At 37.8% G+C, this 13,577-nt stretch overlaps 1 protein-coding gene across 1 annotated transcript in view; it reads left to right on the plus strand.

Moving 5' to 3' along the window:
• The window catches only part of clec16a (C-type lectin domain containing 16A), a 76,336-nt gene extending 63,037 nt beyond the window's left edge, over positions 1 to 13,299 (plus strand). Inside the window, exons 18-21 of the mRNA XM_053239083.1 lie at positions 648 to 809; positions 5,434 to 5,556; positions 8,530 to 8,607; positions 9,900 to 13,299. Coding sequence (XP_053095058.1) covers positions 648 to 809; positions 5,434 to 5,556; positions 8,530 to 8,607; positions 9,900 to 10,312 — 776 coding nt within the window. The 3' untranslated portion in view covers positions 10,313 to 13,299. The remainder of the gene's footprint in view (positions 1 to 647; positions 810 to 5,433; positions 5,557 to 8,529; positions 8,608 to 9,899) is intronic.
• The last annotated feature ends 278 nt before the right edge of the window (positions 13,300 to 13,577 follow it).

The raw sequence follows: 13,577 nt of genomic DNA on the forward strand, positions 1-13,577 counted from the left end.
CATAACAGATTTGCATATTTATGCATATTAAAAGTGGACAATATTTTGTCATTAAAATACACAAAATGTGTCACAGTATATAGGATACAGTCATGTTGCATTTAAAAAATAATAATAAAACAACAAGTTTATTTAATGTCTTCTTAAATATATAACACTAAAAAAGAAGGAAAAATAATTTGTCAATGCGTTAATCTGTTTTTTTTTATTTATGTATTTATTTACTTTTTTTTTTTTAATTTATTAAATTTTACAGTTTAAAATATTTACTATAAAACTGTAACATCAGTGTTTGCTGTATTTTTCAAAATTGATTTAATTATATGTTTAATAATTATATATTTTTAACAATTCTAATACCTCAGAAAAGTGTATCGTGAGATTGTCTTTATAACAATATTGATATAATATCGTTTTATTTTCCAATAACTGAACTTTTAATGAGTGTAAGGAAAAATTAAACATATTATTCTATACAGATTTATTATTAACGTTTTTTAAATAACGCACAGTTTAAATAGTAGCGTGTAACACTGTGTGTGTGAAATGAAGCTGTTTTATAAACGCTTTTATTAGTTTCTAGAACAAGGGCTGTTTTAGTGTTTCAGATATCAACATCTTTAAATTTCTGTTCCTTGTTCGTGCAGCTCTCCTCGACCTTCCCGTACAGCCTTCATCCGAAGTGCTAGGCTTCGGCCAGTCCTCTTCCTCATCCTCTTCCTCATCCTCGTCCTCGTCTCAGCTGCCTTTCCGCTTCTACGACCAGGCTCGGCGAGGCCCAGCTTTCGCCTCCGTAGATAAAGTTCCAGGTAATCTGATTAAAACAGGAGTCTCTCTAACCTGCAGCACGTGCGTGTGTGTGTGTGTGTGTGCGTGTGTGTGTGTGTGTGTGTGTGTGTGTGTGTGTGTGTGTGTGTGTGTTTATACAACATATAAAACCTGATATTACGGATCTGATAAAGCTCCTGACAGATTACTACACTGCGTATGTAAATACATCAGTGTGAAAGAGTCACTTTTATTCACTTCAGGACATCAAAATAAAGATTCCTGATGGATACGAAGCGCGTTTTAAATAAAGTTAACTTTCACAATGATGTCTTAAGTACAAACAGGGAATATTTTACTCAAAATAAAGTAGAATATTAAGTTTTTATTGGTGTATAATTCTTACAATAATGTGATTTTTTGTACAAATAATAATCTTAACATATCTATTTATACATTTTTATCTTTGATAGTTATATTATATCACATCTTATAACTATTTTAATGAATTCAATTTCTTGATGAATCCTATTTCAAATATATTTTTGACAACAACAACAATAATAATAATAATAACAATAATAATAACAATAATAATAATAATAATAGGCATTCGGTTTATATGTATAAAGCCTTTCTAGCACTCAAGGCTGACGTATAATCTCTATAATTTAAAAATAAAAAAAGAATACATTAAATTCATCTATCTATCTATCTATCTATCTGTCTATTTGTATAAATAAACGCTATAAATAAAATTAATCGATTTTATCGATAGCTCAATAAATGCATTAATAAATAACTTCGAAACGATATATATATATATATAAATATACTATTGTTCCTCTTTTTTTTTTTTTTTGAAAGAGTCACAAACATTTCTCAGATTTTATTTTCACTCGTGTCTGTACTGTTTCTAACTTATTTAAATTTAAATTTAGCCCACTGCTTCAGATTTAACCAGAAATGATTAAGGGTTAAAAAAAAATATTTGCCTACGTACAGGGAAAAAAAAAGCCCCGGGTCAGTCATCTTTTGAGTTACGTATCTGTAAGTTTTGTGTCTGTTCTGTGGTAGTATGTTAATATCAGGACTCTCAACAGAAAGCTTCACTTCCTAAATTCAAACAGTTACTTTATTAAGACATTTTGGTGTCCGTTCCACAGTATGCAGCACTTTTTCTGAAATAAATAAGAACTGGTGACCTTTCCTTTCCAACAATTACGTCTTACTTTGAACTTTATCTCTCACTCTGTCTCTGTCTCTCTCTCTTTATCGCTCACTCGTGCTCTCTCTCTCTTTCTCTCTCTCTCTCTAAACAAATGACCCAATGTTTCACATTAGATTTCTCCAGAATTTCTGAAGCACTTCTCCATCTCAGGTTTGTGGTTTTCAGTATATTGTTTCACGGCTTCCTCCGAAGCTGCGTCTGGCCTCACAGGCCATCGAGATCCTCTGCCTTTACTTTATACATCACATTTCTTCTTCTTTTTTTTTTTTTTGCAGTGAAGTGAAAAAGACACCCTGGTTTTTAAAAGGAAGTTTATCATGAAGCCTTCACAAGGCGGTAGATATCTGTAATGGTGGTTTAACGATTAGCGATGCCTCATCTGCTGGTATTCTGTATTTAAAAAGAAAGAGAAAGAAAGAAAGAAAGAAAGGCATCTTGATTATGTCTTTGTTTAAACCGAAGTGAGAAGAGGTATCGCTGACATTATTAACTGATCCATATCTCACTGACATTTTTCACTGATACTGATCTGTTGTTACTAAGTGAGCCATTGTTTCAGTTTTGGTTAAAATTAAATGATGCTCAGAAGTGCATGGATGCATTTGGGGTTTTTTTTTTTCTTTTCTTTTTCATTGACGTACTCGTTTGGTGTAGGGAAGTCCTCAGGTTTTTGGCTTAACACAGAAATAAAACACTGATTCATCTGAGGAGTGTCATCACTCTTATCATTACACACCACATTTTTACCACAAGCACCAAATCACCAAGAAAAAGTACCAGCATGAATAAAAATCCCCCTCTTCCTTCGTGTGTGTGTGTGCGTGTGTGTGTGTGTGTGTGGTTAGTTTGACAATCTGCTCTCTTCTAAACCCTGTACTATGTATAGTAAGATAGGTTATATAGTGCAGGGGTTCCCAAACGTTTCGAGCGAACAACCCCAAATGCCCATTATGAATTTTCCGCCGCCCCAAACCTTGACCGCCTGAATTTATAAAATTCCAAATATATAATTTATGGAATTCAAACATCGTTTTAATGAAGTTGCGAACGTTACACATAAACGCGCAGTGAAAATCGAACTGAAGAACGAGGACGGAGAAGAAATCGAAAGGGAGTGTGGAGAGACTGTGAGAGTTAGCAAAGATTCATTTTTGGAATCTTAAGCCGCAAATTGCCGGAAGGCACGAGGACGTGCTACGCGAATATAAAGTAAACGTAGATAAACATAAATAAATTAATAAAAGGCACAACCTGTGGCAGAGCGTCACCCATAAATATCATAATTATTATCTCTACTACTGTAGTTGAGGCATTTAGTCAAGCAATGTATTACAAACAGAAACAAGTACGCTAGAGGAAGTTCATGTCGGAGCGGGATTTGAGCAAACTTTGTTTTGCTGGTGAGCGTGAGCGGAATATTGAGCGGAGTGTGATGTGCATAGAGCGGAATATTGAGCAGAATGTCATGTGCATAGAGCGGAATATTGAACAGAATGTCATGTGCATAGAGCGGAATATTGAGCGGGAATGTCATGTGCATAGAGCGGAATATTGAGCGGGAATGTCATGTGCATAGAGCGGAATATTGAGCGGAATGTCATGTGCATAGAGCGGAATATTGAGTGGAGAGCACACTCATATACAGCGGAATATTGAGTGGAGCGTCACACACATGCATAGAGCGGAATATAGAGCGGAGTGTCACGCATAGAGCGGAATATAGAGCGGGGTGTCACGCATAGAGCGGAATATTGAGAGGAGTGTCACGGATAGAGCGGAATATTGAGTGGAGTGTCACGCATAGAGCGGAATATTGAGAGGAGTGCACACACATAGAGCGGAATATTGAGAGGAATGTCACGGATAGAGCGGAATATTGAGCGGAGCGCACACGCATAGAGCGGAATATTGAGCGGAGTGTCACGCATAGAGCAGAATATAGAGCGGGGTGTCACGCATAGAGCGGAATATTGAGAGGAGTGTCACGGATAGAGCGGAATATTGAGGGGAGTGTCACGCATAGAGCGGAATATTGAGAGGAGTGCACACACATAGAGCGGAATATTGAGAGGAATGTCACGGATAGAGCGGAATATTGAGCGGAGCGCACACGCATAGAGCGGAATATTGAGCAGAGTCACGGATAGAGCGGAATATTGAGCGGAGCGTCACACGCATAGAGCGGAATATTGAGCGGAGCGTCACACGCATAGAGCGGAATATTGAGCAGAGCGTCACACGCATAGCGCGGAATATTGAGCGGAGCGTCACACGCATGGAGCGGAATATTGAGCGGAGTGTCATGTGCATAGAGCAGAATATTGAGCGGAGTGCACACATACAGAGTGGAGTACTGAGCGGAGCATCACACGCATAGAGCGGAATATTGAGCAGAGTGCACACGTATAGAGCGGAATATTGAGCAGAGTGCACACGTATAGAGCGGAATATTGAGCGGAGCGTCACGTATAGAGCGGAATATTGAGCAGAGTGCACACGTATAGAGCGGAACATTGAGCGGAGAGCACACGCATAGAGAGGAATATTGAGCGGAGAGCACACGCATAGAGAGGAATATTGAGCGGAGCGTCACTCGTATAGAGCGGAATATTGAGCGGAGCGTCACTCGTACAGAGCAGAATATTGAGTGGAGCGTCACTTGTATAGAGCGGAATATCGAGTGTCACACCGCTCTGCTTCACTCTCATGCTCATGTTTGTGGACACCTGGCCATCGGATCCCATTCCAGATTCCGTTCCTGCTTTGCTGTTATAATAATCTCCACTCTTCTGGGAAGGTTTTCCACTAATGTTTGGAGTACGCTAGTACAAGTTATCACTGTAAAATACACCAAAAAAAGCATCTAAAAACCTCAGATGATTTTTTAAAAAGACTAAATACTTCTGCAGTGAAGCATCAAATGTAACATCAAATAGTTAATACTGTTGTATTGCATGAATACAGTCGTTGAATTGTTGAGTTGAAAATGACACGAGACAGAAATAAAAATCTGCCGAGCGAAGGACAGACTTGAATCAGCGTAAAAGTTGCAGTTCTTGTAATTTTTGCCGTTCTGAAGATGGGTCAATTGACTTATTGGTGTCTTTGGAAATTCAGCAGAATTGACTGAGGTTTAGTAATCTTTACTGCTGAATAATTTCTGCAAGAGACCAACGTGCTCGCAAGCGAGTGTAGAACATGTAGAAACTCTGCGGTTAGTCTCAGAAGAAACGGCACGGAATAACTGAAAGAATGTCAGCATTTAATAAAATAATTTTCTATATTACACCTATATTTATAAATATATAGCTGGTATAGCTTTAGGAGTTTAAAATTTAACTGCAATTGTATAAAATTTGTTTGAGTCTTACCGATGAATTACCAGTGTAAATGTGTTAAAAGATGTGTGTGTGTGTGTGTGTGTGTGTGTGCAGGTTTCGCAGTGGCCCATGTGGCCCAGCAGCGCAGTTCCTCCCCGAGTTCCAGCTCCAGCTTCACGGCTCACTCCGACTCCGACACCATCAGCGGTGTGTCTACACACACACACAGCATGTCAGGTAACACACACACACACACACACACACACACCCCGAACCTCTTGCATCAGTTGCCTCAGCTGCCACTCAGCGACTATTTGCACTCCCTCAGATCTGTTAGACAAACATTGCTTTGGCACATTTCACCCAGATGTAATGATTAATTTATTTTCTTTGTCGTCAAACACATAAACGGAAACTTCATTCCGGATCACATGCGGCTGATTCAGCGCAGTTAGTTGGAACTGTTGTGCCACTACAAGATGTGGCCAAAAAATTACTTTAAAACAATACTCCTATTCACAATGTGAACGCCCTCCTGAGCAAACAACTCAGTGCAGTGTGTACAAAGCGGCATGTGAAGCTTCCTCTCACAATCTCTAAGACTTTGTGAGATTTCACTTAATCTGAGTGCAGGTAGGTGCAACTCCAGTCCCATATATGTCCCGTAATATTTACAATATCATTATCAAAATTTACATTTTGTTTTTTAAAAGGAATGAAATTAAACAGAACCGTCTGCAAACTCTCAGGTCACATGCTAAAGCTCAAATACTTAAAGTCTTAAACGATAGCTTTATTGTCACAGAATCACAGAGCACAATGCCGTAATAAGGAAATACATCAGTGTTAATATATAAACTATACAGCAGTTATATGAGTGAAATAAAATTAGTCACAGTAGTGATGTAATACACAACACTAATGACATTGTAAAATTAAAAGAAAAAAAATTAGGTTTTCTAATAAAAATAAACATTTTTGTGAATTAATAATATTAGTAGTAATATAATAGATTTTAGATGTGCATAAAGTGTGTGTATTTATAATTTTATATGTAATACTAATACTATATTCTAATTAAATGTTGATTTTATATATATGTATATATAAAATATATAAAAATATAATATCACAATACTTGATGGCATTCTGTTGATACTCATTATGTCTTTAAAACTAAAAACAAAATTGTTAAACATTTAGGTTTTATTATTATTATTATTATTATTATTATTATTTTTACAGAACATATTCATCAGGGAAAAGTTCTAATAAGAAAAAATAGGAAATTAAAATCCCTGAAAATATCATTTTGCCCCCTAGATGTAATGTTAATTTGTTAAAAAAATCTTTTTAAAAAAATCGTTAAATTAAATATTAATGTTTTGCTAATTAGGGAGGAGATTTTTCATCTTTTCTCTGATGTGATTTTTAATTTCAACTTCATCGTGTCAGAAGTCGCCGATGCTTTTGATTGTGCTTCAGTTTGTTCAACTCTGTCTGAACGCATGCACATTTTCACACTTAATCTGTCAGACTTTAGGATCCTCTTGCCAGTTTTCCTTTTCGAGGCATGTCCAAGCGCCTGCCCTTTCTTGAATATGGGGTATTAATGTGTTCCAGATGTGCAAGCTCTTTCCAAGAATTCCACAGAACACAGCTATTACAACAAGATATCAGATGGCATGTTTTTTCTTTTCAGCGACTGAAAAGACCTGAGTGCAGACTTTGACCTCAGGGTAGTGCGGATTGAGACGCAGAGTTCAGCTTGTGTTAACAGAATTAAAATCGATCCAAATTTACTGGACTTAAATGATGCTTTAAATGCAACTCTGAGCATTTTAAACTAGGATTAAAACTGGTTGCGACTGGATTAATAAATATTCTGTAGAAGTGGGAATATAACAGCAGACAACATCAATAACATCGTAAAATTAAACAAATAGTTTTATATTTAAATGGGTGTAACAGTATAAACGAGTACTTTATATATAGAAATGTTGTAATGACGTATTACAAATAAATAAATACACAAATAGTAATTTTATTGTGGAATTAGATATGTATTTACTGTAAATAAATGCCTAAAAAATACAATATTACATACAAAGTGCATACAAATAAAATTTAAAATAGTTTAACATTTACACAAACTATGAGAAGTTTTTTTTTTTATTAAACATATATCGAAATAGGAAAAACAGTTTTTTATTTATTTATTTATTTAAAAAAGAGGAAGATTTATTCAGACAGTGTTAAAGGGTAATGTTTGGTGTAACCCATCCTGAAGGTGCTTATTATCTGCTCCTCCCACACCGGGGTCCCAGTGTGTGTGTGTGTGTGTGTGTGTGTGTGTGTGGTTTTGGAAAAACCTGAAAACCTTCGAGCATCTTGACACCGCAGAAACCCAGGAGAAGACGTTTGAAGAGATAAGGCAGTGTGTTGTGGCTTCTGTGTTCTGTGACATCTCCTACTCGATTTCAGTCTCTGAACCGGAGGCGTTTGACTAATTCACACGTCTGGTGTTTTATTTCGTTGGTAATCTTTCTTTTAAGCCTTTGTGTAGACTTGACGGTTAGGCATAACAAAAGCAGAGTGACCTTTAGGTGAAGTTCTAAGGTCCTCCTCCTCAGCCTGGTTTCTCTGGAAGCTGTCTCAGAAGATGAGTTCACAGAAATGCAGCGAAGGTGCTACAATGGTGCACCACAACAGAGCTGATTTTATTTTTGCATGGTAACTTTGCATGCTAAACCTACACCATGTGGCCAAAAATATGTGGACACCTGACCATCAAACCTATGTGGTTCTTCCCCTAAGTGGTGCTGCAAAGTCTGAAGCACACAGAATGTGTTTGTATGCTGTAGCTTTACAATTTCCCTTCACTGGAACTAAGAGGCTCAAACCTGTTCCAGCATGACAATGCTCCTGTGCACAAAGCGAGCTCCATGAAGACATGGGGTGTGAAGGTTGGAGTGGAAGAACTCCAAAATCTCATGGAAAGCCTTCACAGAAGAGTGAAAGTTATTATAACAGCAAAGGGGGGAATAAATCTGGAATGAGATCTTCAACAAGCGCACATGAGTGTTGTCCACATATTTTTGAGCACGTAGTGTATATTCTGATTTCTCTTCCTCTAGGTTTCACTTCTGGTTTATGATTTCATTCTTCCCCATCCCTGTGACGTGTCCCCCTCTGTTCTCCTCTAGTCAGGTCTGGAAGCGAGGGCCGGAGGTGTACGTTTTCTCTCCCGGATGATGCCGGAGAGTGGGTTTAGACCTCCACATCCAGGCACGTCAGCGTGTCGCTTGCTACCTCAGCCCCTCAACAGCGTGCGCACTAACAACTTGTTGACTTCCTCAATTTGCCTGTGGTGATGCAAAATAAATCAAAACTAACAGACTCTCGTTTCCTCTCAGATTATAAAGTAAATCATCATTGTGACTGGAATTTGTGTGTGACCCGTTCACAATTAAAGGAAATAGCATAACACGAGGATGAGAGATTTCCCAGAACACACATACACGATAATGCACTACAAAGTTTCTCATTAGTTAACAAGAACCAGTGTCTTCCTTGGGCACTGTTTTACCCTGAATATTAATTTAGTCCATGTAGACGATCAGCCAAGACGTGTTAATATCTGAAATTAACAACCTAATGTAGCTAACTGGTAAAGCATCGTGCACACTCGTCTCTCATGTGGCTTCTGCTGCTGTTTAGCCCTATTCAGACTGGATTATTTATACATGTGGAGGTGGGGTAATATAATTATTACCAGAATATCTGTGGGAGTTTACGGTATTTTTTTTTTTTTTTTAAACGAATCCTATTCATATAGTACTTATGACATCTATATACAGTGACAAAAGGAAATAATGTCAGAGATATAACAGACAGATAACAGTCTTATCTCTAAGATGCATTACGTTCTTCTTCAGTACATCATGATTATATTCCAGTAGGAGGCGTGGCCTAAAGTTTAAAGATGAAGTTGTACATTAGAAATGATTTAAAAGATAATACGTTTCATTAGTGACGTATTGTGCGGTTTATGAGAATGTCTTGGCTGATTTTTTTTCCCCCCTATTTTATTTTTTAGCTGCACCACCACTTTAACAGTGTGTTAACCGCTTGCATGGGTTTTAATTTAAATGTAGTTGGAAAGTTGGATATATTTGATTTCAAGTAAAGGAGAAAAAAAAGTAACTTGCTTCCTGTCATGTCATAACGCTTAACTAACGCTTCTCTGAGAATATTTTAAGCTCATTTCTATATAAATTGTCATGTGAAATATTTTCCGTAACAAACTTCCACCAGAAACCAGTGACTAATTTACCTCTTAAATACCTCCCTCTTCTTGGAAAATGACATTTCCAGGGAAAAAAGAGTCAGATGAATTCATCTGTAGGAATAAATACAAATAGTGGGATCACGGTTTAATCCAGAAAAACCTTTTTTGTGCTTTTAAAAAATAAAAAAAGGAAGAAAGAAGTGCAGTGTTTTGTTACTGCTATGTCTGCGGGCACTGATGTGTTGTACGGGTCACATGTTTCTAACCGGACCTGCTCTAACTGTTTTAGCGCCGGCCGCACCCCTGGCGCCGAGCCTGACCCCCGCCGCCCAGCCCACCATCTCCCTGCTGTCAGACACCAACACCGACTCGCTCAGCGTCGACTCGCTCACCCTGCTGCCTCCAGCCGACCCACCCTGCCTGCGTCACTTCACCCGGGATGACGCCGCGCCCGCTGACCCCGACACCCGTACGACACCCAACCCAGAGACCGCAGAGGACAGAAAGGACACAGAAGAGCACGGGTCTTATCCCAATCCCGATTCAGGAGAGATCAGGAAAGACGATGGACCTCATCCCGATTCTGAACCAGCAAAAGTTTCTGAACCCGATGTAACCTCAAGGTCAAGAGAGAAGATCGAGACTGAAATTCCTGCTCCAGACCCTGAGGAAAACCTGGAACTGGAGACGGAGATAGACTGAGACACTTTTTCTTTTCTTTTTTCTTTTTGTTTGTTGAGGAACCAGCTGAAACCTGAACGTCAGATTGGTTGCATTCTGGTTTCTGTTTGTTCATCGCAGCGGTGGCTTTTGTCATGTTCCGCGCCTCTTCTTTGTTTAAGAACATTCTTGAATGCAACATTTTTTCTTCTACAACAGTAGGGTTATTGATCGTCTCTTTCAAAGCACATCTTTGTTTTTGGTCAAAGCGCTATTGTTTTTTTTTTCTCTCTCTCTCTCTGCTATGGTGCTGTGTGCATGAGTGAGTTCTGAGTTATGCCTGCATGAGTGATTGAGTGGGATTATTCATGATGTGTGTGTTGTGTGATTGATTGTGTGACTGATCTGAGAAAGGATGAGGAGGCGGATGAAGAGGAGAGTGGGTTTGTTTTTATAAATACGTGGGTGAGGGAATGCCCGCTTGGTTTTACCAGTCTTAACACTGAGGAATGTACCATGAGCTCTGGGTCTGTCCAGCGGTGCTCTCTCCTGGACGACTCTCTCACTTTGACTGAACACACATTTGCACTTCAAGAAGCAGCAAATTATTATTATTTTTATTTTTTTTTTTTGGAGACTGTAAGTGAAAGTGAACCCCCCGGCCACGTGGTCAGGAAAACTCAAAAAGGCAAACTTACTCCCCAGTAATGGTGGATGCGACTGCAACAAATCCCACTTCACCAAGATATTCAAATCCGGGCTTTCATCATCACACAGTTCTGTGTTTTAACATACTCGAGTCTTAGCACTCGGCTCGACTTCAGTTTCGCTCTTCTTTTTTTTTTTTTTTTTTTTATTATTTCACATACTTGAATCAAGTCATTTGGGTTTTGGAACTGATCCAACGAGCTGTACGTGATTTGGAGGAAGGAAACGGATAATTGGACAGACATACCTATTTCCAGGACAAAACTCAAACTGCAACCTGCCGAAGTAAATGTATTTGACTAAACATGCATCTGAAAAGAAGAAAAAAAACCAACAGATGAGCAGTGGGTTTGATGAAAACATTAAAAGGGTGCATGTTTTATAAACACGAGTCGTTTGTTATTTTCCACCATATCCTGTCATTCATTATTTATCATTCATACCACAGATTTACACTTAATGTTTCCCTGTAACAAAATGGTTCCAAGCAGAACGGAGCTCTGAACCCTCAAAGAGTGCACCAAGTACCAAGAAGTTAAATGTTAAACCCCTGACAGGTTCTAGGTCTACAGAAGAAAAAAAAATTTAAATTGCTAATAATTTGGAGTTTACACTTACCCTGTTAAAACACACACTTAGGAAAAAAGCGTTCTTCATGGGTTCTTTAAGAGTTCATTGGATAATTGAGGGTTTTTAGCTTCTAAAAAAAAAGATTCTACTTGGAACCCTACATGGAAACTTGAATGGTTTCTGTCGGAGGGAGAACCGAACAATCCTTAAGGGTTGAAATGTTTTTAACAATCAAGCACACGAAAAAAACTTCAGGGAATAAACTTCTGAAAACAGAAAGAAAAAAAAAACATGAATTTAAATGTCATTTGGTCATCAGAAAAGTTTCATAGTTTTGCTTTGATATAATATTTGTTATTTGTTTTGAAATTTTTTTTGCTACTTTGCCTCATTTTTGACTCCGTCGTGACTCCAAGGTCATGAATATTCATTAAGCAGTACACACATCAGACATGTGATTGGCTGAAGAGAGACTGCATCACATATACACATAAATCCCTACACCGTTAGATGAACGAGACATAAGCAACAAAAATTATGAAAAATTTCTTTAAAAAATTAAATCACTGTTTTAATTTCTAAATGAATTTAATTATTTTACGTTTCTTTCTTATCAAATATAAATGTTTATTAGTTTGTTTTATGTTCATTGTAGATTTGTGGTATGAATTATAACTGATATGATAAACGTGGCTCATGTTTTATAAAATACGCCCTGTTTTACTCAACACATCTGTAAATTTAATGCTCCAGATTCCACTTTGAGTGTTGGCTGTGCGCTCTGTGTGGGAGGGGCATACTCTCTCTCTGTCCTGTCAATCACAGCGACGCTAGCCATTCATAGGCATGTGTGTGGATAGCGCTTTGCTCCGAGTGTGTTACGCCGCCCTGAAGAGCTGGATGCTGGCTGGGAATTGGCAAAGACCAAATTATGGGAAGAAAAAAAAAAATTAAAAATGGGGGAAAAATTAAACAACTCGTGCATTTTAATCAAATCCATTTGTTGCAGTTAATTTTTGCTTTTGTAGCACATTGTGTGACATTTTAGTGCTCAGCACATAAGTGCTTTTCTCGTGACCAGAATTACTCAATCTGCAAAACCCTCCAGGAGATGGTTTTAGAGAAAACACAGCAGAAACGTCTGATGTTGTACAGCTGTGATTAATGACTTACTCTTTGCAGCCTTTAATAATAAGTTTTCCGTTTTCTGTACATTATTTTTTAAACGCCGTCGTTACGTTGCAATGGGATGATGATCACGTGAAATCGTTGGTTCTCGCACGTAATCAGAGAAGGTGGGGTCGTATCAGCTTTGATCTGCAATAACGGTAATTTATTTTTTAAAAAACAAACTAATTTATTTCACTTTAAGGTTCTGTTCACTAGTAAGAACAAAAACTGATGTTTGGATTTGTATCACTTGTTAAAAAGCAGCACATAGAAAAGGTGGGGGGGCGAAAATTTTCTGTTCCGTGTTAGATATTTTCTCTCTGGAAAAACTTGGCTTATTTTGTAATGAAAAGAAAAAAAAAAATAAGGTAACCTTTAAAGCAATACAGTAAATCGTGTGCAGTATTTTCACTGTAATGTAAATATCATGTCCATAATGAAGGAAAAGGAAACAAAAAAATAACAACAGAGTATCAGATGACACGTTTTTACATTGTGTAAATTGCAGTCGGCTTTTAATCTCTTACAGTTGCTTTACGGACAAATATAATAAAGACATGCAATAAATTATTCTACATACATACAGCTGTGTGCATTGTTCTGCTTCACTTTCGTTTTTTTAAGCTCTTTATCTTCAAGTGTCTTTTTCTCGGGACTCATTACAGCTGCAGTTGTTATCTGAACTTGTGCTCTTGCCCAGATTTCCCTTCACTTCCACTGAACTGCTGAATAACTGCTTACTTCCGAGTTTTTCAGATTCTGTTGAATTGCACAGCAGTTTTCACAGCAGTTTCTCAAAAACATTGCAAAGTTAAGATAATCTTATCTCGTAGAGAGAGAGAGAGACAGAGAGACAGAG

The sequence above is a fragment of the Pangasianodon hypophthalmus genome, chromosome 13, assembly GCF_027358585.1.
Source record: "Pangasianodon hypophthalmus isolate fPanHyp1 chromosome 13, fPanHyp1.pri, whole genome shotgun sequence".
In the NCBI taxonomy this organism is placed as follows: Eukaryota; Metazoa; Chordata; class Actinopteri; order Siluriformes; family Pangasiidae; genus Pangasianodon; species Pangasianodon hypophthalmus.